Source organism: Cygnus atratus, chromosome Z, assembly GCF_013377495.2.
Source record: "Cygnus atratus isolate AKBS03 ecotype Queensland, Australia chromosome Z, CAtr_DNAZoo_HiC_assembly, whole genome shotgun sequence".
NCBI lineage: Eukaryota > Metazoa > Chordata > Aves > Anseriformes > Anatidae > Cygnus > Cygnus atratus.
The window spans coordinates 66,157,873-66,185,730 of record NC_066396.1 but is presented as its reverse complement, the minus strand read 5'-3'; the positions used below and the strand labels follow the sequence as shown (position 1 = coordinate 66,185,730).

The 27,858-nt window shown below is 36.0% G+C and overlaps 1 protein-coding gene across 1 annotated transcript in view; it reads left to right on the top strand.

The window, feature by feature from the left end:
* Nucleotides 1-26,195, top strand: part of DMXL1 (Dmx like 1) — an 89,817-nt gene extending 63,622 nt beyond the window's left edge. Inside the window, 17 exon segments of the mRNA XM_050716586.1 lie at nucleotides 4,153-4,316; nucleotides 6,723-6,862; nucleotides 7,181-7,266; nucleotides 7,820-8,021; nucleotides 9,288-9,405; nucleotides 10,707-10,769; nucleotides 12,713-12,799; nucleotides 13,458-13,579; nucleotides 13,690-13,831; nucleotides 18,033-18,093; nucleotides 18,529-18,656; nucleotides 18,820-18,898; nucleotides 18,901-18,911; nucleotides 19,396-19,487; nucleotides 20,100-20,152; nucleotides 21,843-22,060; nucleotides 22,483-26,195. Coding sequence (XP_050572543.1) covers nucleotides 4,153-4,316; nucleotides 6,723-6,862; nucleotides 7,181-7,266; nucleotides 7,820-8,021; nucleotides 9,288-9,405; nucleotides 10,707-10,769; nucleotides 12,713-12,799; nucleotides 13,458-13,579; nucleotides 13,690-13,831; nucleotides 18,033-18,093; nucleotides 18,529-18,656; nucleotides 18,820-18,898; nucleotides 18,901-18,911; nucleotides 19,396-19,487; nucleotides 20,100-20,152; nucleotides 21,843-22,060; nucleotides 22,483-22,707 — 1,991 coding nt within the window. The 3' untranslated portion in view covers nucleotides 22,708-26,195.
* The last annotated feature ends 1,663 nt before the right edge of the window (nucleotides 26,196-27,858 follow it).

Here is a 27,858-nt window from a genome sequence, read left to right as displayed (position 1 = left end):
CCTGAGGTTTGCCTTGTGACGGAGCTATCTAGGCTCAGTAGAAAAAGCCTTACATGTTCATAACAGGAAAGGCCTACAAAGCGTGTGTATGCCACAAAGCACTTCATTGTGCTTTTCTAACTTTTTCAGAGGTTTGTGATCACCATTTATTAAAATGCCTGTAACGTAAATAATGTATTCAGAAACATCTGAGAGGTTAATGTATAATTTCAGTTTTTCAGTGAATTGCTACTCCTTAAATGATGCATAAATGCAAAAAAAAAAGTCTTGTGCACGTACACTAATCATATAGTACACTACAACTTGATTACTATAATCCTATGAAACTTAATGGGTATCACTACTGTCAAGTGCTAATTTGTTAAATTAATCAACTTGGTTACTGGAGCCAAGTAGACCAGGGCTGTTGTCCATGCATAAGCAGAACATGATGGTGAAAACATCAGAGTTTGTAACCATGCAAAGTGCAGATTCTCCTTAGGTTTGGAGACAAAAATGTCCGTCACTGTAGACTTCCACTAGGCTGCTGTTGACATGGGTGTTTATAGCTTCCCAAAGGATTACAGGAATCTGTGAAGGGCTTTACATTTAGGAAAATGATTCAAGGTGAGATTCAGAATCCACATTTCTTTGTCATGTATTTGCCAGTCCACCTTGTTTTGGGCTTCAGCAGCGCTGATGATTGCAGCCAAGGTTGATGCTTTTTAAAGAAAATAATTTTATATCTCTTTAAGGCTTGCATTTTTCATAGCACATTGGGGTGTTGGTGCTTGATGCATGCGTACAATCTTCAATAAGGCACAGTATGTCTGACTAGCATTTTATTTTTGGGGGAAATTGCAAGAGATCTGCCTCTTTGCACTTACTGGTGAGGTGGAAAGGAGGTCACATGGGCAACAGATCTTTTGAATATTGTTGCATCTGTTAGATCTCTGCAGGAATAGAAGCATTTTACTTGTTGGAAAGATTCTTTTTTTTTTCTTGGAAGATAACATTAACACTACAGTTGTCTTATAATGGGACTGAAAATAAATTTTGAATACAAAATAGATGTAAAATTTGCAAATGAATAGAAATGGTGATCTGAAATCCCAAATGACAAAGATTTTTAATAAATTTGTTTGCATAAAGTTTTTTTGAATGCAGAAAAAATAGATTGGCATCAGTACTATGTATTTGTAACCACTAGGATGATTGTACTTTCATTGCCTTTAATATTGAATTATATTTTAACGGGCAGCCTGTGGTAGTCTTAAAAAGAATAATCCAACAGAGTGGAAAGAATATTGTTTTAAAGTAAAGCATTTGCTTTTTGAAGTCTGCTTACAAAAGCAATCTGCAAGCATATACTTGCTTATTTCTGTATCATGCAACACTTGCTCCTTATCTTTATGCCTAGTGAGTTTCTATTTTTTTAAGCAATTGCTAATATTTCATACAGAGTAATGCATGTGCATGCTCTTTGTTAGCTGATGAGCTTTAAATAATGAAAATGCATTGTACTGCAGCTGTAATGTTTTTGGCTTTTAATACAGGTAAGTGGTTTTCTAATAATAGCCCTTACAGGAAAAAGAAAATGACGTTACAGTAAAGTAGTACAAAATATTTAAAATATCTCAATTTCAAGTTTATGCTGAAAGATGAGATACTGTCTTCATCTTTTATTAAATTCTATATAAATTATTTTATAGTTCCACTGTTTATAGTCCACTTTGTTTCTGAAAATCCTTGGATAAACATATTTTTTTCCTAGCTAAAAAGTTGACAGAATTCCATCAGCCACTGTGAATACAGAGCATTAATTTGACCACTTAAGAAAAAATAATTCTAAAACATTGTTTAGATATGAGGCATTAAAATATGAAAGCTTTTTCTTACATAAAATTGTCTTAAATCTTGCTTTCCTCAGAGTTTACAGGTGGCTTAATTTATGTGATGAGCATGTGAGTTTCATATGAAGAATATAACTGTTCTTAAATGAGCACTGTTTTTCTTTTGTCCAAAGTGTTAGATCTTCTGTTTTCAAGTCATTGGATTATCCATAAGGGTTCTGAAGGAAATGACCTTTCAAGCGTGTATCAAGACTCTAAAGTCCTCTGTGGATAAAACATGAAAACAAAAAACAAGGGTGTAGGAAATACTTACATGTAGTAGCTCCCTCCAGACATATAGAGGGATGCTGGCTCTTCATGAGCCATCTCCAGCTTTATTACAGGAGAAAGTAATTTCAGAAGCTTCTGTGGAAGTTAGTTTTGTGATCCCTAGGTAGCAGAAAGAAACAACGGAATTGAAACATAAATCACCTTTTTACTTTTGTGATGTTCATATTAGTAGGTCATACAAATATATCTGGCCCAACTTGTTGAGAATTGAAGTCAGTGATAATGGATATCTAATCACCCAGTCAGCTCTTTTAGTCTGTGGATCTACGTGTCTTGGAACCTTGTCTTACTACTGCTGTTACATCAGCCAAAGACTTAAGCCAAGGCATACCATATTATTTAGTAGAGGTGTTCAGATATGATCTTTTATGACTGGTGTTACTACCTAGTGTTACTGTTGCTGTATGGGAAAAAAAAAAAAAAAAGCATTTGAATGAAAGGTTTTTCTCTCCATTTTTTTTCTCCAAGTGATGAGCAAAAAATAAACCAAGGGATGGGTGAAGCGAGTGAGTGCTTAAGTATGTTTCATGGTTCTTTTGGGTGATAGTTTTCAAATCTTACCTAGAAAAAGGGGATTTTGAAATGCTTAAGAAAAAAGTAAATGCTGAATACCCATAAAATACGTGTTGCAAAATTTGTTAATTTCAAAAAGAAGTTCAAAAAATTTACTCCTTTTTCATCTTAATCTTTAAACTTTCTTAGGTAAAATTTTAATTGCATTGATTTTTTCACCTTAGAAACTAATATACATGTGTAATGTATACAACTAATATATATGTATCTACTTTAAAGTTATAAGCAAATTTTACGATCAAGTAGGAAGCTGATTCAAGTCCACTTGGTCTGTAACTGAAGATGAATTAAGGCCGCCTTGTTACATCACATCTCCGTAATTTCCTCTCTCCCTCCTCCCTGTCACTACAGAAGTGTTCTTTAGAGCCAGACTACTAATTTATTGCCTATGGACAGTGACAATCTATATCATTCCTTTTCTTTATCATTCTTCTGTTTTATTGAAATACAATTCACCTCCCAAGAACCAGAAGGATTTCAGGTTATTAGATGGTTTTGTGAGCTTCTTTTTAAGTAAGCCATTACTTATGTATTTTTGAAGTTCATACTTCTTGATTAACAAGAAGAGATCTGAAACAAAGCCTGTTCATTTATCTGTCGTATAACTGCATTAAGACTTTTGTAATAGTCTGAATAAGCTGTTTCCTTGAGTACTCTAATCCTTGAGAATGTCTTTCAGAGAAATCTCTTAGATGCTTCTTATTCTGAAAAAAGTAAATGCTGGGGGAAGTGAGTGGACCCCCCAGCTCCTAGGAATTTTGTTACTGGAGTATTATTATAAATTACTAGTTTTTGCAATTATTCCCGGTTTGATAAGGTATATATTGAATTGTATTAGTTAAAATGGGACCTCTCATGTTTGCTGGAGATGTACATTGTTAGGACAAATAGATACATCAGAATTGTACTAGTTAGGAGAAATTACAGACCTCCTCTGGAAGGAACAGTTGGTTAAAATTTGGAGTAGGAATGGCAATCTGGACTAGGTGTTTGCTCTATATATTCTGGAAGACAAGGCTGTTGGCTTGCCTTTAAAAAAAAAAAAAAAAAAACAGGCATAGATCAGTATTCATTAGTGCTTATAGTGCTTATTAAGGTTTAGTTTTGTAATATTGTTGCTTGAGCCATTATATTTGCATCTGTAGGAAGAAAACTAATGCAGTTATGCATACTTTGCTATGCCATATTGTTTGTACTGGGAGGTTGTCCCTTTCTGGAGCTCCAGTTCTGTATTAGTTCTGCATATTTGAGGATTAACGTTCTCTATGCTTATTTGCTACAGAAATGTTAAGATAAAATTCTGAAAGCTTATGAGGAAGGTTTTTTTAAGTTATTTTCTATTATGAATCCCATTATTGAAAGTAGTAGGGAGGTAGAGCAGACAGTCCTAAGCAACATGTACTTTTTTCTTCTTTAGATGATGGAGGGAAACAGCAAAAATGTTTCAGGCTTTCGTCAAAAACCTCTCCAAAAGAGAGTTCTCAGTCACCTGCTTTGCCATTAGTAGATCAAGAATCTTCATCTGACAAAGAAAGATTTATTCCTCCTGAGCTTAGTATCTGGGATTACTTCATTGCAAAGGTAATTTTTGGCTATTATGAAAGTTAAAAATCTTCTATCACTTCTCCAATTGTAAGTATCTTCTGCTTAGTCTTTGTCCTAGGTACCAATTTAGATGCATGATAAAAGCCACCTGTTGTTATTACTCGTATTTCATCTTTTTCTAAAATATTGCCTATAGCTATTTTTTAAAACAGCTTTCTTTTAAAACTGCTGTTACAAAATTAGTTTGTTCTCAGGTAATGCTATGAACAAAATAATACTTGTTACATTTAGAGTATAGGCATGTGGGTTAGCTATTCTGATGAATGAGGAATGTGAGAATTGCAGAATCACAGAATGGTTATGACAGGACGGAGCGGGCCTCTGGAGGCACCTTGTCCAACCCCTGTTCCAGCAGGGCTACCCAGAACAGTTTGTCCAGGACCACATCCAGGTGGCTTTTGAAGATCTCCAAGGAAGGAAATTCCACAATCTTTCTGGGCAACCTGTACCAGTGCTTTGTCACCAGCACAGTACAGATATGCTTCCTGATGTTTAGATGGGAACCTCTTTTGTTTCAGTTTGTGCCCATTGCCTCTTGTCCTGGCACAAGTTACCACTGAAAAGAGCCTGGCTGTGTGAAAAGAGCCTCTTTACACCCTCCCTTCAGGTATTTGGACAAGTTAATAAGATCCCCCTGAGCCTCCTCTTCCCAAGCTGAACAGTCCCACCTCTCAGCCTTTCCGTGCAGGAGAGGTGCTCCAGTCCTTCCATCTTCCAGTCCCTTGACCATCTTCATGACCCTCTGCTGGACTTTCTCCAGTATGTCCACATCTCTCCTGAGAAGTTTTATTTCACCCATTTTAAATAGATGATAAAAAACTTCTGTATTTAATAGAAATCAAACTACGTTGCCTTGTGTCAAGTTTGCTGAGATCCCTCTCTATGTAGAAAACTACCTATTATTATGAAGTGCTGTGGTGCATTTCTATATCATGTATTAGCCAGATCAGCAAAATAAATATGTAAGCAGTATTTTTAGGATCAAGGAGAAACAAGAAACTGCAAATACTGAATAGCACAGTGGGGCACTGATTGTAGGCTTGTCATAAATATTGAACTCTGTAGGCAGGGGATAGGATTTTTTTTTGTTCATTAGAGCTCTGAGCCCTTGGAATAACTAGAAAGAGAGGGAATGCAGTGGTGGTTTTGGCTTTTCTCTGACAAATGCAAGCTTTTGCATCCTGCATGTGTTTTGATGCACCTGATGTAAAAGGAAAGCAAAATAAGAATTGTAAAAATGTTACGATTTTCATTTTCAGTGTTAGAATTTTGAATAATGTGAAAAATAATTGTTAAAGTATGCAGTGTTTATCATAGAATGGTACATGTTCAGTCTCATCAGGTGGTCTTAAACCTGCTCTTTGCGTACAGTGGGAGGGACTTTGCTCCCCCAGCCCTCATTTCAGGTTCAGGGACTCAAGAGATGTGGGAAGCCTGACTGCCAATGAAGACTGAGGCAAAGAAGTTGTTGAATACCTGAGCCTTCTCCATGTCCGTTGTTACCAGTTCACTCTTCTCATCCATCAGAGGGGGCACACTCTCCTTTTATGACCAACGTACTTCTAGAATCCCTTCTTGTTATTCTTTGCATCCCTTGCCAAGCTCAGTTCCATTCATGCCCTGGCTTTCCTGATCCTATCCCTCCACATTCGGACTGCATCCCTGTACTCTTTCTTCCCAGGCCACATGTCCCTGCTTCCACTGCCTGTGCATTTCTTTATTATGCCTCAGTTTGACCAGCAGGTCCTTGTTCAGCCATTCCAGATGTCTGCCCTCCGTGCCTACTTTCTTACGCAGGGGGATAGAGAGTTCTTGTGCTCTAAGGAAAACATCCTTAAAGAGTTTCCAGCTTTGTTCAGCTCCCTGAGGATGGTGTTTCAGGGGATCTCATCCACTGGGTCTTTAAACAGCTTGAAGTTTGCTCTTTGGAAGTTCAGGGTCCTGACTTTGCTCTTAGCCAGGCCAATATTCCTCAAGATCACAAACTCAACCAGGGCATGGCCACGGCAGCCCAAATTGCCTCCAGTCTCAACCTTTTCATCTGCATTGGTAAGCACCAGGGCCAGTAATGCTTCTCCTGTGGTTGGTTTGTCTAATACCTGGACCAAGAAGTTATCCTTAGCACACTCTAGGAATCTTCTAGATTGCTTACAGCCTGCACTGTAGCTTTCCCAGCAGACATCTGGGTGGTTGAAGTCCCCCATTTACAGACAGCTAACCTTTTCGTGAGGTACAAACTCCCCATATTACTAAAGTGAGTAAGATGAGACCATCTGCTTTTTTTATAAAACATTAAATATTATGTTGATCTATTTTTAAAAAGATAATGTAAAACTGTATGTTGGGTAGAAGATACTCAAGGAATATTGTGTAATTTTTTAGCCTTTTCTTCCATCACAAAGTAGAGTGGAATATGATTCAGAAGAGAGTCAGGAAAGCGGTGAAGATGATGAGGATACTGATGGAGATGTGTTTGCAACAAATTCACGTAATCAGGAGCATTCCAATTCAAATTCGTACAGGTGAGTAACTTCTTAGAATGCAGGGTGTTCTGCAATGGTTGGATTTGTATTTCTGGCCTTTTACTTTTGAGATAATATACCAGTTACCTGATGTTTTCTGAAAGTGCACTATCTAGACTTATTAGTTAATTCTTCACAATGATTATTTTATTCATTAATAAATACAGTGATCTTTCAATTTAAAATATGTATAATATTCTGAAATAGTTTGTAGTTATCAACAGTTTATCATGAGGATTTAAAGCATTAAGAAATTGTAACTGAATGCATGAAAAAAATAATTTTCTGATTGACAAGTGACTTGTATTCTCTTGCTAGTTGGTCACTGATGCGATTGGCAATGGTTCAGCTGGTACTTCACAACTTGAAGATTTTCTACCCTTTGGCTGGACATGATCTTTCAGGTAGTAAGCAACAGAGTTTTCTCTTTCTATGTAATGGTCATGTTTTGAACAGTAAATATGTTTGAATGTTATTTTTAGTCCTGAAGTTTTTTTTCCATAGTCTGGGGTTAAATTATTCTGATAAAGTTTACCATAATGTTATGTTTATGAAATAACATTGTGAGTGGTTAAGAGGAGTGGGTGAGAGGGAATGCCCAGCAGTTAGCAGGAGTCTCTGCATACTTCGTTTTTTCTGTGCCTCTAAGTCATGCAAGAATGTTTACAATATTTGTTTCTTGGTGGAAACCCTATAATTTTTTTGTAATTCAAGTTACATCATTCCTACCACTTGTTTAATTTCTGTTGGCCTTCTAGAAGGCTATTCCTTTATGTAGCAGTGGTAGCACAAAGTAGTTAATCTGTGCAAATACTTGCAATTGTCAAGTTGAAGTTTGAATAAAGCTTATTTTTGGAGGTATTTGAAATACACTTAAGCATTCAACTGTGGAGTTGTCTACATTGTGGTTATAAGGGAGATTTAGGGTAGTTTATTTTTGTTTACATGTCATTCTAGAGCTTCCAGTTAGCTCTCCAATATGCCATGCAGTTCTGAAAACACTACAGCGCTGGGAACAAGTTCTTCAGCGACGTCTTGAGCTATATGGTGGTCCACCTCAACATTATATTTCAGTTCATGCTTCTGAAGATGCTCTAGCTGCTGGTCCTGCATTGCTTCGCCATAAAACTTTACTTGAACCTACAAACACTCCATTCAGGTGAGTCTAATTTCCGTAAATGCTGACTATAATATAGTAAATAAATGAAGTGTTACATTGTCGGTGCATGTGATAGGCCATAACTTTCATAGCGGTGTCATGCTAGTTTCTAGATTTGCTGTAATCCTTTGTAAAACTGTGAGTATGCATCAGAATTCACGCACATCTGGTGCAGAGCAAAACCAGAAAAAGCAGTCAACGTTTCTAATTTTCTTTTTTAACTAGTAACAATATGGAAGAGCTGTGGTTGACAATAAAATTAAGAATACCAAATTTGCCCTGAGATGATAATTAAGGATGAGTAACAATTAAATAATTGTCCCACCTTTGGAGGGAATAAAATTGTTCGTCAGTATCTTTTCCTAAAATCAAAGAAGAAATATTTAATAAATTGCATCGTTGTGGTAATTCTGTATAATTACATCTTCAGTCAGAAGATTTTCTCAGTTTCTTAAACGTTCTTTTATTAAAAAGATTTCTGCTGCCTTAATTTTACTGTTACCTTTAGTTTCAGAATCAACAGGTAGTCTGGCTTTTTATTGTAAAGTACTTCAGGCTTATCACGCTTCATTTTAGTAACTTGCGTTGATTAAAGATGAACAGCTTGATGTGCATCTGCTACCTGGCTTTATTCTAAAATCATAATTTAAAGTGATTTGATTTCATGGGTTTGACTTACCATTATCAGCTGTTTGTATTTACAACTTTTGCTTTGCTGTACAGTTTTCAGGGATAAGTATCAACATTTGAAGTCTGATCTGAATCTACAGTCCTTCTGGTTTTTATTGTTTTTTGGTTGGTTGGTTGGGTTTTGTTTTTGTTTTTTTTTTTTACCATAAAGTCATGGTTGTTTCAGATGTTGCATAACTGATAACATGTTTCTGGAAGGAAGTGTCAGTCATTCATTTTCTTTGTAGTAGAAGCACTCAGTGGCAATAAAGAGAAAAAATCCATGTTGTGAAGAATGAGGTGGACTAATAAATAATCTGTATATTGACCTTATTTTTGCATAATCTCCTAAAGTGATTTATCTCAGCTGCCCCAAGATAGGAGGTTAAAATGCAACATGTTCTTTTCTTCATTGTGGTTGTCCTACTCTTACATGTACGTTTATCAGGATGATGGTACCAGAGTGTTTGTGGATAGGTGTTTTATGGCGTTTAGCTGTAGTTTTTGCCTTTGCATTTCTTCTGACTATAGTTTGATTAGAATATAAGTTATTGCAATGTCCCGTAAGTATGAGTAATATTTGATTTTTTTCTCTAGATCTAACAATCATGTTGCGCTATCTGTGAAGAGGCTCTGGCAGTACTTGGTTAAACAGGAAGAAGTCCAGGAAACCTTTATCAGAAATATTTTTACAAAGAAGCGATGCTTAAATGAGGTTGGTATGGCATATAGGGTACATAATATGTTGCAGGTAGCTCTCTGTGAAGTTATCTGGCTGGCATGTTTGCTTCCAGGGTATGAACGGATAACCAACTTGGCCCTGACAAAAAATTCACAGTATTTTTTATTAAAAACAGAAATAATCAGTCTGTGATTGTAAATTGACAGAAAAAACTTTGCTAAAGTCAGCCTCTCTCTAAGGTTGATGCAGAAGTTACCTCAAAAGAATGACAAACATCAAAATTTCAAAGGCCAAAAATGGTGACCTAATCAAAATTTTGAAGTTTGAGTTTCTCCCTACCATGGTCATCCTGCATTTACTCACTGGTTTTTATCATGTTATGATTCAATTTTAACTTAAAAAAAAAAAAAAAAAAAAAAAAAAGGAAAAAAAGAGGTCAGGGCTGTCATGTAACAGGTTTTATCTCTGGTAACTTCTCCCAGGCTCTAGCTTTCCAGGTTGCAGACTTTGTTAAATGTGTTCAAGCTATGGTTCTGATATGGAGTCTTGTTTTTTTCCTCTCTTCAGTTGCTCTTTTTTTTTTTTGCTTACCCTTACTCCCAGCAGTTCAAAGAAACTCATTGTTTCACTTAAAACATGTGCACAAAAAAAAAAAAAGAAAATTCTGAGTAGCAGAATTAGAGGAAAAAAAAGCAGGTCAAAACAAACTAAAATATACAGGAGGAGTATTCATGATTAATAAAACAATGGTAGCAAATAGTTGTGTATGAGCTAATCTTTGTACTGTCACAGCTGGAATATTACCTTGTTTGGGTATTTGTGTTAAAGCTATTTGTGTTCAGTACAGACTACATTTAAAAGGAAAGTTGTTCTTTTTGTCTTGTGTTTGAAGATGCACCATTTCTGATAATGTTTTCCGTTAACGCAGCCATGTTGCTGTGCTGTATGATAAGGTGTTTTGGAATATTTTAGATATGCTGGTGCAAGGCTTAGAAACGTGTAAAGCATATTTTATTAGCTTTATTTTGTATCTTCTTGTTACTAACAATATGTCAGTGGAGTTTACTTATATTCCAAGAAATTAGATTTTGGAGATGACAGTGCTGTTACAATAGAAAAAAATTGGTGCTTTCTGAAATCAAGTAAGAGAACATAAATTTGGGAATTACTGTTACTAGGTAACAGAAAATGTAAATGAAGTATATGTGTGTGCGAACAGACTGTGCTTTAATTGTATTGGGCTAAACAATAAGGGGCTAAGGATTTCCTTGATATCTTGCATGTTATGTCTTATCTCTACTCTTTGTTCTGTGGTTGTTCCTTTCTTGGTGAAGTCATTAGAGGACCATAATGAAACCATGAAAAATTCTATGGTGGAGGAGTCCATCATCAATAAGGTACACAGTAGTAATAATTAAATTAGACTGTACATCATTATGAAATCTTTCCTTTTTAACATGGTGCTGGTACCCCCTTAAAAAGACATTGCTGATGTAGCAAATAAAGTGAAAAAATCAGTTTTTCAAAAGACTTGAGTTATAGAAACAAAGACATCCTGTCATGTCCCTGAGCTACCTTTTTATGATTAATTATATGATAAAACAGTGTTAGCAAGCAGGTAGTTGGAACTGACTGGAAAAAACAGCTTAATTTTTTGAGGGTTTCTTTATCACATAACACAGTTGTGGTGGTTTTGCCCTGCCGGGCAGCTAAACTCCACCACAACTGCTCTTTCATTTGCCCTCCTCAAAGTAAAAGGCTCACAGGTTGAGATCAGGATAATTTAATTAAAGGGAAAAGAAAGAGGGGGAGAACAAAACAAAGCTGCATGGAAGCAAGGAGGGGGAAAAAATTGCTGTTATTACCCATCAACAAGCAATGTTTGGCCACATCCTGGGAAGCAGGACCTCGGTGCAAGTAGCTGTTGTTTGGGAGGACAGACATCTTCATGATGAGAACCTACACTCTCTCCATCCCCTTTCCCAGCTTTTATTGCTGAGTGTGACACCATATGGTATAGAGTATCCCTTTGGTTGGTTTAGCTGCCCTGGTGATGTCCCCTCCCCACCTCTTGCTTGTCCCGGACTGCTGGTTCTGTGGGGATTGGAGGTCTTGATGCTGTGCCAGCACTGCTCAGCAATAGACAAAACACTGGTGTGGTATCAGGACTACAAATGCAGAGCACAACACTCTATGGGCTGCTGCAGGGAAAGTTAACTCCAATGCAGCCAGACCCATTCCAAAAGATAAGGTTTTGTTTTTACTTTTAATAAAAGGTATTCTCCTCTGTGGTATGTAGCAGCAACAGCTCTTTTCCAAACCTTGAAAAAGATCATTTGTACTTTGAGAGCACCATCTTACTGCTTTTCAGAGAAGTAAGAAATTTAGATGAAGAGGCTAGAGGAATTGTAGCTCTGGAATAATGTAGCTCTGGAATAATGTTATCTTTTTGTAAAAGGTACCAAATGTTAATTGAGGTTTGAATGTATGTCATCATTTATGTTTGCCAGTACCTTTTTTTACCGTACAATTATTTTGTAACTGCAACTGACCAGAGTCTGTAGTCAGTCAGTTTAATACATGTAATACTGCACTATTCAATTTTGAACAAGAGTACTACAGTGCTGATGAAGATATAGTTTAGAATTTTATTGTATGCTGGCATGTACCTGGATGCACTTTTAAAATGAGAAAAGGTAGACAAGATTCAAATGCAACATTAAATTACATGAAAGAAAAGAGAACTTGATAAAAAAATGTCTTTTTACTATAATAGCTGCTGTTTTGTAGTACTAAAATGTGACAGGGCACAGCAGCAGATTTATGTAATTGTGGAAAATGGTGAATAGAGAAGCTGAGAAAGGTCAAACATTTTCCTGATCAGGATCTTGTCTGCACCTTCTTTCAGACCGTTTCATCAGTTCTAGTGCTAAAAAATAAGTTGTAAATACATCAAGACTCAATACTTTTTTATTATTGACACCTTCAGGTGTCACTGTCCACATAAGCCTCACTGGTTTTCAGCGTACCTGGAAAATTTGAGGATGAACGTTGTGTTGTGACTTCTGTGACAACCTAAGTCATCCATGTTGGTGGGGTAATTTTAAGATGTCAGTGGGAAGCTAAGTTAGTTCACACGAAACAGGTTTACTGTAATAACTGCAGGTCACATGGTCACATTTTTTTCATATTTTTTTAGAATTAAAATCGAGGGAAGAAGTATGAGATTTCATGCAATCCGTTGCTTGGTCTCTGTACTTCCAGTAAAAAAAAAAAAAAAAAAAAAAACTGTTGCATGTAAGTTTTTTGCATTTAAATATGCTTTACTTTTTAAATACAGATAGAACCAGATTTGGGATACCCAGGAGGCAAGGCAAGAATAATTCATAAAGAGTCTGACATCATTACTGCTTTTGCAGTCAATAAGGTGAGTATAAAGGTTGTAGGATCATGTAATTGTGTTGTACTTCCACCCATTAAAGAGGTAGCAATCTCATTACAAACAGGCGGTATATCTGTGGCAAGCTGTCCTGGTACACCTTGAATTCCCAGTACTCCCTTCTCTAAAGCAGTTCTTACTTATCGTACCATAATTAAAGATATATTACAAATTGTCTTCCTTTTTTATTGTGCAGTGGATGGAGGGAAGGAAGGAGTGACCTCTACTTTTTCTTTAAGCTTGTGTGTAAGACAAGCTTCTCCACTCTTCTATCTTTTTCCTCTGTCTTTCAAAGAAGTCAACTTACTTTCCCCTGTTTAACCATTTAAGCCTTAAATGAGTGAAAGTGAGGTTGGTTCGAAGCATTATAGTACAGTATGAGATAGTTAAGTCTTTGTTATCCTCTGAGTAAAGCAAGGAGAAACTAGAGTTGCTTGAGAGGTATAAAATAAACGTTGGGTGTGATGCTGTCCTGGATAGAAATAAACTTTTAAAATGAAACTTCAAGCTTAGCCTGTTATAGTATATAGATTTGTAGACGTAAATGTTTGCTCTTGTGTATGGATTAACTGTTTGGGATGTTTTTGAACAACCAGCATCCAAGTATTCCTTCTGTAACCGTTTCTCTGTATGTGACTCTTTTCAGGCAAATCGGAACTGCATTGCAATAGCATCAAGTCACGACATTCAAGAATTAGACGTTTCTGCGATTTTAGCTACACAAATCTACACCTGGGTTGATGATGATGTGGAAATAGAAAATAAAGGGTATACTTCCTATGTTTCCAATATCACAGGTTGACTGTGTAAATCAGCATAACAAAGCACAGTATTTAATACTGTTATTTGGAATCTAACTTCTGTTGTTTCATTTGTAGGGCAGATGATTTCTTAGTTATACATGCTCGTGATGATCTGGTAAATGTTCAGGGAACCACTCCTTATACCCATAGTAATCCTGGCACACCCATCAATATGCCTTGGCTTGGTAGTACACAAACTGGCAGGGGTGCATCTGTGGTAAGTCTCTTGTCAAAGATTAGCCTTATATACTCCATCTATTTTTCTACTTCTGTCTGCTCACTGTTGCTGTTTTTTTTCCTTACGATTAACATGTAAGTAACTGTAGCCTTTCTGTGTAATTAAGGTGAACTGGATTTTTTTATTATCATCCGATTAATAGGTTAAAATACTGCACAGAATTTGATTCACCAACTAAGCAAGCAAAGTTTTTAGTCAAGCCATTTATGCTTTTTTTTTTTTACTTACGATACATCATTTGAAAATGAAGAATCAAGGTTGAGTGAAGAAGTTGCAGCTTAAATTGTTCTTTAATGAGCTGAGACCAAATGCATTTTCTAAAAATGCATTAATTCAAATGTCAGGAGATAAATTCATAGAAAATGGACTGAAATGTTTGTGTAAAATATCGAGGTAGTTTTTAGTTGAAGCAGAATCTGAAGTTTCATTCTGAGTTCCAGACTATTCCAGATTTTACTTAAAAGTAAATACCAGTTACTGCTGTAGTATAAATTGATTTTTTATTGCACTGTATATTGTTGTGGGCCTTGCAGAAAGGATAGTGAATGAACTCCTAAAGCAGATTTCATTGGTAGGACAGGGGCTTCTAGTGAATTGAATTAAACTCTGGAACTGAGCAAATTAAATTTGGGGAAAAAATGGAGATTCCTGTCTTCATAAGAAAAATGAGTAAGGCAATATTTCAGAAATAGGACCAACTACAGACATAATGTGTAGTTTGAGCTATGTGTTACTGATGATAGTGGGTTTTTTAAGCTCCAAAGCTGTTGTCAGCTTGTCTTGTTTTCTTTGAAGGGCTATGCAGTTTCCCCCATAATTTTGCTTAGTAGCATTATTAAATGTTTCTATTCTGAGGATCATGTTTTTACAGGATGTAATCAATTTCACTGTTTGGCATTTCCAGAAAAAACAACAACAAAAAAAAAACCTACAGTGAAGAACATCCAGTAAATCATGACTATTGTCCACATGACTAAGTTGATCCTTTTGATAATAGAGGTGACACTGGTACAATGGTGGCTTGTATTTGTAGAAGTAGATACTGTGTCTGGAGTAAAAATATTTACTCTAGATCAGATTTAATTCTGATCAGATGATAATTCTATTCTGGCTCTTGGCATACTTACCTTAGTTCCTATGCAGCACAGATGCTGTCTAATGCAGGTCTGGTGATTAGTTAGCTACGAGGTGCTTAGTTGGAGCCACTTAACTGGGCTGAAACAGTCACACAAACACCGTTATCTCTCAGCCTATCTGCTCAGAGATGTGGAGTTTTCCTGGGTAATTGAATGCATGAAGTCTTGTCACTTGGCTGTACTTCACGGCATTTAACAGCTCAGGGCAAGTCGATAAGTGTAGCAGAATGAAAGAACCATATATTAATTTATATTTATACAAATAGCTTAGTTTGAGTATTAGGAGCAGTAAATAAAGAATGAGCACTGCAACAATGCTAGTTATCCACATGTGGAATTGGCTGTTGTGCCAGTATCTACATCTCTGCATTGTATTTAGGAATTGCTGATGCCAGTTACCATTTTTCCAGCTCTGCTATCACAATCAGGTCTTACCACAAGTGTTTTTTGAAAGCTTGCCATTTTCTTCTCTCACTTTCAGATACATTCAGATATGCTTTCTCTGTGTGTGTATGTGTGTGTAAGTAATGTGTGTGTGTGTATTTCTCAACAAAGTAATTGCATGCTCTGTTAATGCAAACTGTTCTTATATGGCTTTCTATTTTGTGTTGCAAAACTTCTTTCCTAAAGATATATGGCTGTGCTTGTGTTGAATGCATTTGCTGTTAAACTTTGGACCTAAGTTTTGGTTGGCATTCTGTTGGATTCTGGCAGAGGAGTAGAGAACCAACCAGAGAATGTAGCCACACCTGCCCTGTAGGGAGGGGATACAAAGGAATGAAGGACAAAGTAAATGAAGGAAGACACAGGATTCTTGAGGGAAAATGGTGTTACTCAAATCTGGAGGAAAACCAGCTTGAACAAAAATTTTCAGTTACTACTATTTGGTACTTTGTTCCTTTACATACTGATTTTGATCTTTGTTCCCATCTTCGCTTTTCCATGATTTGCAGCCCATTTAGTAGATCTATAGCCTACTGTTCGTTACTGCTTCTGGCTTTTCAGTCATGTTGTCTTTGCTTCACTTCCATCAGCAAGGGAAACTATTGGACTTTTATATGATACTCAAGAGTTAACTATATTTTATTAGATCTAAGGTTTTTTTTGTTACTAGTCTTCACTGTTTCCTCTTACTCAATTCATACAAGGTAAGTGCAGATCACCACCAGATCTTTCACCTGATCCTTCAGCTATAAAACAACACAATTTTGGTGAAGAAAGAATGAGCATGAATAACTTTCAAACTCTTTTTCAGTAATATACATACATAAACAGTGAATTCAGAGAGCAAAGTGTTGCAATTGTTTGCTGACTGGTATACACATTACTGTTGGAGGGATATTGTACTCTAAAAATGTCTTGTTCTAGAATGTAAAATGTTCTTTTATTCACCAGTATTTTACCAGGACTTTGAGCTTTTCTCTTTATGATTTAAAATACTTCTAGGAAAAAAGGAAAAACCAGGTATTTGAAAACCTTGATTTATATGTTGCTTTATCTTCAGGAAAGTGTTTGGAAATAAATTTCAGTGACTGACAGGATTTCCCTTAAACAAATAATGAAGCTTTGAGAACTGAATGGTCTAAATCTGCTTCCAAAATGCAATCAGAAGGATTGCAATTATCTCACTAATGAGAGGAGGAAAAAAAATCACAAACAAAAAACACAAACAGGAAATTTTAGCAACACTTTAAAGTGTTCTTCCTACTATTTGCCAATTGAAAACATTGGAAAACATTGCTTTCCAGCTCTTCAGAGCATATGTAATAATATGGAACAGATAATAGTTTGTTATTTATACTTTATTGCAGTTGACACCCTAACATGTTTGGAGGCCAGGGGAGAATAGCATACTTAAAATACTTGACTGACTATCTGATGTTTCAGTGGCAAAGCAGCGGCAAAACACTGTACAGAATTACAGTTGTTGAAAGGAGTTCAGTGCCAACTTGGTAGCAATGAGTAGTAAGTGATAAGCTGCTGTGTTGAAAGTGAGGTCTCTGTCAACAAACTTTTGTTACCGTTTAAAGTTAACACCTGGCCTGAATGTGAATTTATGCTATTTTCTTTCATGAATGTTCAAATAAATAACACATGCATGAGCAAGATAAATCCAACAATTCTCTGAGGAAAAAATCTTCCAAGTAGCCTGATGCTTTTGAGGAGAACTGATAAGAAATAAAAGAATGAAGACTTAACTCTGACATATAGTGAAAGAAAAGAAGGGAAGAGGCATGCAAGGAAAATCCAGATGCATTTCCCTGATGAGAATTCCCCACATTGTCTTTCCAGTTGGGGTATTGTGGATTGGACTTCAATTAATTTGATGTGGTTTTAATCTTAATTGTTTGATGTCTCCAGTCCTGAAACCTTCACAGTGAGGAATTAAGTAAACCTATAAGGATAAACAGCATTCTTGGTAATGTATCTTACCAAAAAGTTTGGAATTTTTGGAACTAAAGCGTTGCTGAAAATCTGTTGGATCTGTATTTGCAAAATTAGTAAATGCTTTTAAATAACATTTGATTAACCAGTTACTAGGTATGTTGCTTATTCTGGATGGCCACAGATAATAAGTTACTTTTCAGTCAATGGCAATAAATTAACTGGACTTGAACTAATATATTCCATCCTATTTTTTTTTACGTCTGTTAAAGTTTGTTTACCTCTTTCTTTACATGCTTCTGCCTCTCTCTTGCTTATCTTACAATATTCAGGAATATTCCAATAAATTTAATGGAATCAGAAAGGAATTGGCAAGAAAAGAGGTAAGACTGCAGTCTGAGGAGTGTTTATATTTGGATCCATAAGTCTCTGAAGCAAAGATTAATATTTTCCAACATGTATAAAACCGCAAAAGTATTAATATCTATGCTAGTCCTGGAAGAAACTGACTTCTGTCTCAATTTCTAAAAATAGTACTTGCTTTCAGTAGGAATTTTGATAGGAAACAAATCATCTACCATCAATAATTATTCTAGTTCAGTAAGTTTTTTGTTCAATGGCGGTTTTTATTTTTTTCTATTATTTTGTGTATTAAACAGATGCTCAAGAAGGCTATTAATAATGTCAGAAGAATGGCTTCTCATCCAACATTACCATATTGTAAGTTCAGTGTGTTTTTTATAACTGCAGATTATATAAAAGTTACGTAAAGTTTATACACTACAGAATAGCCTTTGGAAACAATGATTTTTTAAATCAAATTAGTATTGTATTTCTTGTTATTTTGACTTGCATGAAGGATAGAAGGATAAAGCTACATTAGTATCAACAAGTAAATAGCTTCGTATTTCAGAACCATCTAAATATAGCTGTTGAATAATAAATACATAGAGCTCAATAAGGTTTGAATAGCATGGGTTTAAGTTTCAGTGACACCCATACTACATTATGCCGGATACCGTGACAGATGCTGTGGCTTTAGCTGTTTTGAGGATTTTGTGAGCTGGTGTGAGATTTCTTAATGTTTTGGAAGAAACCTTCCTGCTCAACTACAGGGATGCCTGCAAAAAGTCAGTTAAATGTTTTCTTTTGCAGATCTGACAGGTGCTCAAGATGGTAGCGTAAGAATGTTTGAATGGGGTCATGCACAGCAAATCACTTGTTTTCGGTCTGGTGGCAACTCAAGGGTAACTCGAATGAGGTTCAATTACCAAGGAAATAAGGTAACTAGAGGATGCTTCTGTATTTATGCTATTCTCTTTCCTCAAACAAGTTGTAAATTAGCTGAAGCATCATATTCTTCCAATCTCAAGTATCTTCTCTGAATTGTGGGAGATAATTTCTCTGTAACATATACATACATATTTACAATTTATCTCTTTTCAGTTTGGAATTGTTGATGCTGATGGATATATAAGCTTATATCAAACAAATTGGAAATGTTGCCCACTTACTGGAACCTCACCAAACCATATTTGGTAAGCAGAAAACTAAACTTGCTTCCATAAACTTCTGTTGTACTCTTTTATTTCCTTGCCTCTTTAGACATGTTAAGACTGAGCAAAGATTGTACTGATAAACCCATATTAATCAAGATTTAATAATACGTTGTTGCCATTCTGTAGTTCATTTGACAGACAAATTCTCAAATTCTAATACTACTGAAGTTGTAGAGTAGGAATTGCAATGCCATAACTGAAATAACTTTAATGTTCCGTGAGAATTATCAATAACCAACAGTTATCAATAACCACCAAGTTGTTAAATAATCAGTAAAGGGGGACTGGATGGAAAGTATACTTCCATGAAAAATTAACAGTATCAGAAGGTATACATGTACCCTTATGTCCTGTGTTCTTTAAATTGTTTTTCAAACAACGCACCTTCCTGAGGAAGTTTAAGCTTTCACGTTTACACAATATTTCTTTTTTAATTAATTATTTCTAAACTGCCTTTTTTCAGACCTGGCAGTGTCATAACAAAACAGCCAATGACTTCGTTTTCATCAGTTCATCATCTTTGATAGCTACAGCAGGATTGTCTTCTGACAATAGGTAACAACTTATTAACTGCTGCTCTGACAATGTGTAAAAATGAAATGGTACCATGTTTTCTTCCCCCTCCCCACATTCTGCTTCAGCTTTTTGGTGATTCTCCTTAGGCAGTTTAAGAGCAATGTGCATACTTCCTCACCTCTTTGTGGGAGGTAGAGAAAAGCAATATTTAATCCTGAATTCTATTTGCTTACTGAAGGTATGTAGGAGGCACAAAACCTCTGTTCATGTTTCATATGAACCTGTCTTAAAGTATTTTTACAGACTTAAGTACTTCTGTGTAGCTCTTCAGTTAACGCTTTTCTTAGGTTTGGATGAAGTAGTAGCAAGAATTGCTAACATTCAGCTTTTTTTGTAATCTCAATTGTAATCTTAATATGAATCCTTTATGAGAATAAGTGGTAGTATAATGATTGTGTAGCAGGCATGTTCTTCCAGTGTATGTGTAACTAGGAAAGTAAATTGGGGTCTGCTCAAAATTAATAACTTTTAAAGCTTTTTTTTCCATGCTTTATGCCTGAAACAGTTTTTCTAAGATTCATAAGACTTCATCCAGTTGTTCAAAACATTTAAGCACATTTGGCATTCAATTAAAATTCTTTTTTTCTACAGAAATATTTGTCTTTGGGATACTTTGGTTTCACCTACAAATAGCTTGGTGCATGGTAAGTAAAATACAATGAGCAAAATATTTGATCACAGTAAAAATACCTGTCTTTATGGAAAAGTTGCTGTGGAAAGCAGTTTTAATACTAGTAGTAGAACATCTTTCACTGCCCCACGTAGTTGCATCAGCAGGAATCTAAAAACAGGTTATTGAGAAATGATATAAGACTATATATAAATGGTTTCATGGACATGAACACCTTCCTTTGCATAACTTCCATCTTTGCACCACTAGTGCAATCCCTGAAAGCCAGACATCTGTTATTTGTGTTTTTTTTTTAAGACTGAATAAAACTTTTTTTATAGTGACTAACCTATTTAGAAAACGATAACTATAAAGCTGTAAAAACTACATTTTTTTTTCCAGAGCTACCAGAGTTGTGTTTGCATGGATATGCATACACATTCTTCAGCTCCAGGTTCCTATGGCTGTGTCTGTACTCATAAGTCAGAGGGGCCCCACTCAACACTAAGCATTAGATCAAATAATGGTACTATAAAGATAGCTTTAAACATTTCTAGATATATTATCTGTTTGAAGAATATGAGTGGACATGCTCTTTAAGAACTGTAACGTATTTCATTGCCTCAGTTAGAATCCTACACTCGGAAACCATGATTATGAAATGGGTCTCTGAAGTTATGTACATGAATAAATACGCCACATTTTCTAGGAAATCTACGTTGATTTTTTATGAATAGATTTGGCAAGCAGATGTACAAATAAGATCTCATATAGTAATTTTCAGAGTATAACTTTTAAAGATGTGCTTACTACTATATTTGTTAAATACACAGTGCATCTTTGCTTTCAAAGATTGTCCAGTCATTTTTATTCTATGTATTATGCCAAATATATTGTGGAATGTTTTAAATGGTTTCTGGGTGTGTGTGGATACAGCTTTACAAAAATACTTCGGAGGAATTACTCCTGTAAGTATGCTTTTTGAGATGTAATGAATATTTAGCTGGGTTTCATTGTTTCTATTACTAATATTTTGTTGCAGTGGAAAAGAAAAAAATTCCAATGTCTGAAACACAGGATTAGTCTGAGAGAGTGAAGTTGTGAACTCCTTGTAACTGAAGTCTGGTAAATGCTTAGGCATTATATATGAGGTGCATGAAATTTCAAAACATAGATTTAGAGAACCCTTTGAATCACAGGTACAATATATTAACATATTAGGATTTATAGCATCTAGTCTCAAACATACTGAGCTTTGTTCTGATAACTGTAATCTTCCTTTTACTTCTACTCATTTGGAAGAGTAGACATATCCAAATCTGTAAACCAGCAAATTTAAAGTAAAACAGCCAGTGGAAACTATTGTCATATCTGGTCAAGTAATTCAGGAGGATGTTTTGTATAGGAAATATGCCTTGAAATAATAGTTACTAGTTACTGTTTCTGATCAAGGCTTAATAGTTTGTGATTACACAGGGGCAGGAAGAAGGGTATGATTTTTCTTCCATACAGATTATAGCTGCTTCACTTGGCAATAGTACAACCTCACTATGTCTGATGTAAACCCAGCTTCAGATACATATATTGTACTGCATTAAGTAGGCTGGCTGTGGTCAGCTGGATTGTGGCTTCAAAGCCACTGTTGTTACTGTGTTGAACTATTAGAGGTTCACGTCAAATTAACATTACTACAGTGTATTTATTTAAATTACTTTGGCTTTCAGCTTTCATCTGTCATGACAGCGGAGCAACTGTTCTAGCATATGCTCCAAAACATCAGCTTTTAATCTCTGGAGGCAGAAAAGGCTTCACATGTATAATTGACCTCCGCCAAAAACAGCAGCAACAATTACTCCAAAGTCATGATTCTCCAGTCAAAGCAATTGCTGTTGATCCTACAGAAGAGTATTTTGTCACAGGATCTGCTGAAGGCAACATAAAGGTATTAATCAGAGGGAGGGAGCAGAGAGGTAGAGATGATAATGTGTAAATTAATAAAAAGGCACCATGCGCAAGTGTGGAATAATCAGAGATCATATATTCTGCATTTGTTCTCAATCGTTCATTTTCACATATAGTACTTTACTTATGAAATGTTAGTCTTACCTTGCAGTAATCTTAGTACCTCAGTTAATCTTACCTTAGTCATCCAATATATTTCTTAGTATATAGAATGAATATTAATATTCTCTAACCGTGTAATTGCAGATTGCTACATTTCTTTTGTAATTAGTGTCAGAAAGATGAATGCAGAACGTAGTTCACTCCAATTTTTCTGTGACTCATTACGAGTGAGATATTATTAGTGACTTAAGATCATGGTAATTACTGTTATGAGAGATTGATGCTTTGATGCTTTTTCAGGTATGGAGTCTGTCTACATTTAGTCTTCTTCACACTTTCATCAATGAGCATGCTCGGCAGTCACTCTTCAGAAACATTGGGACAGGAGTCATGCAAATTGAGACAGGACCAGCAAATCACATATTCTCCTGTGGTGCTGATGGAACAGTAAAGATGAGAATCTTGCCTGATAGATTCAGCCCCTTTAATGAAGTGTTAAAAAATGATGTTAAGTTTTTGATCTAATATTTTTCTCAGTACAGTGTATAACATTCCCCTTCAGCCATCTCTGAAAATATTTTTCTTGAAACTAGCCAACAAAGCAGATATATAATGATAGCTCGTGCCACAAAGATGCTTCTTTTATTTTCATATTTATTACCTGGAGCTTTTAATCCCGTATGCACTGATGCCTTAAAGATTAACAAGGTCCTTCAGATTATGATTGTTGCCTAAAATAAAAGCTATACAGGACTCTGAATTATATATTTATAATTTTCCTAAGATGTTGCTGAAGTGGATTACTCCTCCTTTTAGGTAGTTACACTCCTGCCGGGAGTTTACCATCTGGGCATGGCCTTTATAACCAACACCTGGCCTTTTTCTGACAGCAGATCCAGATAGGAACCTTAGATAATAACCTTACTCTTTCACTGTGGCAACTATAACTGTCTCTCATTAACTTGTGTAGTTGGCCATTAATACAAATTTATACCTATATCTGGAAAAGAAGCAAAGCCTATTTTAGTTAGATGCTCCTAGCGTATCGGAAGCTGGCCATGCAACATTCATATGAGCCGCTGTCTGTCTCCATTCCTGGAATCCAGGCTGTATACCTCTTTAATTCACTTGGTCTCTTTCCTCTGATATAGGGTATAAGAAATTGAAGGACATTGTGTAAGTTGTCTTCTGTTCTATAGCTTGACTCATTGCCATCAGGATGGCAGACTTAGCTTTTAAAAAAGAAATATATTTTTAAGCCTGAACACTCCCTTTACGAAAATATGTAAATATTAATGGATATCTTCCTATTAAAATTGTCAAGATTATTCATGAAGATTTAGTCTTGATCAAAAAAGTACAGGAAGATACTGCTTCTAGGATATGGCATTAGAATTTCTTCAAAGAATATTTATTTGCATGTCTGTAGAGGAAAAAAAAAAACTAATTTATTTTTACATTTTTTCCAGTAAGACTTTATTTAGCCCAAAGACACTCAGTTCCTTCTTAGCACTTATATTCTTGTTTGTCTGCTTTTCCTAAATACTTTAAAAAAGTAAAAAGGAAAAAAAGTTCAACGGCAAAGTACTTCAATACTGTCACTCTTTGTACTGTATGTTTACATCTGGTTTAAAATGAAAGGAAAAGTATATTGAAAAGGCTAGATGGATTTTTTTTGCCAAAATATTAAACTGCATAACTTAAATGTTTGACCAAAATATTAATGCACAAAGCCTTTACATTTTTCTTAGTCAGCTAAAAACTTTTTCTGTAAGTATTTTGGTTTATTTTTCCTGACCTTATTCAAAACTTGAGAGCTTGACAAATGTTTAATTTGTAAATTAGTTGTGAGGCTGGGTTACTTGAATGCCAATGGTATACTTTTTGCTAAAAGATATTTTGTGAAATATAGCACCAAGATATTAATTGTAAAATAAACTTGTCAGATTAGGAACTATGGGGATAAATAAAGCATAGTAGAAGTGAAGGGCTTGTAAAATGAACTTTGTAACATTCTCAGGATGCTTTTATCTTAAGAATATAAAATAGTTTAAAAAGATTTTGTAAATTGTATTAAGGTCATTTTAAATGTATGTTTCGCAAGTTGCAGTGCAAACACTATGAAGGTTTTTATGCACATAACCTGAATTTTCAAATTGTGCAATAAAAAGAATGTGAATACTTTGCCATGAAGAAACATTGTGACAGCATTTTGAACTGGTACAGCTGTTCAGTGGTTCAACTGTAATTGTTCTTCCACAACATTTAGTTATAGATTGAAATCAAATTGATACTAAAACAGTTTAAGTACAGTGATGGACCAGAAAAGTGACTGACGAAAAGTGACACGACCTTACAGAACAGACTTGCCCAATGTGTCATATCTGCTCAGTGACTGAGTTTCTAATAACCTCTATTCCTATTAAAGAAGGAAAACCATGGAGTTACCAGTAGGATGCTCCTTAAGAGAATCAACTGAAACCCTGACTTTGTAGCCGCTTATATACATGCATTAGTTTTATGCAACCACTGAACTAACAAAGTTATATTCAGAAAAGGAAAAATGTGCAAAACTATGACAACATTGTATAATGATGTCCTTGATGTTTTGTCCTTAAAATATATATATATATAGATAGATATATAGATATATATTTCATTAGCTTTAATATTTCAAGCTTGTTTTATTGTACTGGCATTCACAAAAAAGCCGTCTTTTCATCTGTGAGCTAACCAATAAGATGTTATGTGGAATTTACCAAGACATACAATGTTGTCATTCTTCTGAATCGAGCTGCACTATGTATATCCTGGAAAACTTATGCTTATACCAGAAAAGTAATGACTATGAGCGGGCATCTTCAATAATGTTTATAGTTACCATAAGCTATTCTCAAAACTAAATTATGTAAAATCACTATGTATTTGCCCTCACCTTCATAATATTTCCAATAAATCATGCAGAAAGTCAACCTTCTAGATTTCCATGTTGCTGCTACTTCCTTTACAAATCAGTTGTATGCTTGTATAATGTTAATTGATGTTTAACAATTGTGGTAAGTCATTTTATTGGTAGCTTTATTGTAATGATGGAATCAATGGATGAGTTAAATTCTGTTCTATTTGAAACTTTTTAAAGGGACATTCTCAACTTTAAATCAAGCCATTGGGGAAAATTGAACTCGAAACTCTTCTAGCTGTTTCTTCAACAGCTTCCACCAATTTGTCTTTCCAGCAATTAGTGCTTTCTTCCTATTGCTATGCAAGTAAGTCAGAAGGTTGTTAGTGGCTACCAAGGGTTCTATGAATGCGGTAGCTGTATGCACAAATCGAACTTAAAATTTACATTTCCCAGTGTTTAATCTCCAATAATCCCATAACAAAATAACTGAGTTGATAATGTCCCTTTTAAATACCATAGACTGGCAGTTGTGACTTGTGTTTGTCCATGTAGTAATACATAATGCGATCAGTTTTTCAAACTTGTGTTGTTAATTGATTTGGTTACTTCAAGCAGATTTGTGATCCAAGTTCCTCACTATTACTTTATTAATGTGAGAGTTAAACTCTGGCCATCTGGGTACTTAAACTTACTTGCTGTGTGACTTGCAAAACAGATAATTCTCAGCTGACAGCTGATATTGCAGAATGTTCATGGAGAAGGATGGCGAGTGGAATAGACTTAGATTTTGTACCACACTGATGTGGCACAAGCTGAGCTTATGTGTTCTGATGTGTTTTAGGAACCTCGCTACCACTTGCAAGAAAAAAAACTTTTGGGGATATTCTACATTAGGTACTGCTCCCTTCCTCCTAAGAGCACCCAATGTTAGCTTAGTTGCAATAGGTATGAAAATAAGCAACCGTGATTAAAAGACAATAAGCTTGGAGCCTGGATATGTTCTCCAAGATAATTTTTCAAATGTTTATTTTTACTAAAAGTAGCAAAACAGCCTCTAATGGCAGGTTCAGCACACTGATCAAATACTTTCTATAAAATAAAGACACTGATTTACCAAGTTTCTTGGTGTTTTATTCTTCCACATTTGTAGCTCTAAAATCTACTTTTTTTTTTTATCTTCTTGCCTTTTTTATTTTATTTTAATGCCTTAGCTTTGTTTGCACATTAGCTTTCTGATGTCTTAAGTGTAGCACATTATTTAACTATCAGTTGCATTCGTTTTAAGTCTTACTTCTCAGTGCATGGTGCATCCTGTGGTGCATCCTGTCATTCTCCTTGGTAATGCTCACTTTCTTTTTTAAACTAGAATCATAGAATATATTGTGGAAGGGATCCACAAGGATCACTGAGTCCAACTCCTGCCTTCACACAGGACCACCCAAAAATCAAACGATGTGTCTGACAGTGTTGTCCTAACACATTTTGAACTCAATCAGGCTCAGGGCCATGGCCCCTGCCCTGGGGATCCTGTCCCAGTGCCCGACCACCCTCTGGGTGCAGAATCTTTCCCTAACACCCAGCCTGACTCTCCCCTGTCCGAGCTCCATGCCGTTCCCTCGGGTCCTGTCACTGTCCCCAGAGAGCAGAACTCAGTGCCTGCCACTCCGCTCCCCTCATGAGGGAGCTGCAGGCCGCCATGAGGCCTCCCCTCAGCCTGCTCTGCTCTGGGTTGAACAAACCAAGGGACTTTAGGCGCTCCTTTTATGTCTTACCCTACAGGCTCTTCACCATCTTAGTTGCTCTCCTGCCATACTTTAGTTGCACTCTAATAGTTTTATGTCCTTCTTCTATTGTGATGCCCAAAACTGCATGCACTACTTGAGGTGCAGTTGTCCCTCCTGGCTACCAGAGCACACTGCTGGCTCATGTTCAACTTGCTGTCAAACAAAACCACTAGCTGCCTTTCTGTGGTGCTGCTCTCCAGCCTATTTTCCCCTGGTCTGTATGTATAACCAGGGTTGCCCCTTCACAGGCGCAGAATCCAGTACTTGTTAAACTTCATATTGTTGGTGATTGCCAAGCTCTCTAACTAGCCAAGATCTCTCTGTAAGGCCTCGATACCCTCAAGGGAGTCAACCCTTCCGCCCAGTTTAGCATCATTTGCAAACCTACTTAGTACATATTCAAGTTCTGCATCCAAGTCACTTATGAAAACATTGAAGAGAACTGGCCCTAAAATGGAGCCCTGGGGAACCCTACTACTGACTGTCTGCCTGCCTTTCGTAACCCCATTTACTATAACCCTTCAAGCCCTTCAGATTATGTATTTGTCTAGCTGTATGCTGGACCTTTTTTCCAGAAGGATACAATTTTAAAAGCTCTGCTGAAATCCAAAAGGTCATATCAACTGGCTTCCCTTGGTCAATTAGGTGGGTGACCTTGTCATGACAGGAAATTAATTTTTTTTAAACGGGGCTTCCCTTCATGAACCTGTGACTGGCTATGACCAATGACCACATTGTCTCTCAGGTGTTTTTCAGTAGCTCCCTGAATAATCTTCTCCATAACTGAAGTGAGGCAGACAGGCCTGTAATTACCAGGGTCGTGTTTCTTGCCCTTCTTGAAAATAGGAATAACGCTTGCCAGCTTCCAGTCAACTGGGAATGGTCCCAAGACCATTCAAAAACAGCAAAGAGGGTCTCATGATGACCAGCTCTCTGAGTAACCTGGGATGAACCCCATCAGGCCCCATAGAGTTTGTCTCCGTCAGAGCT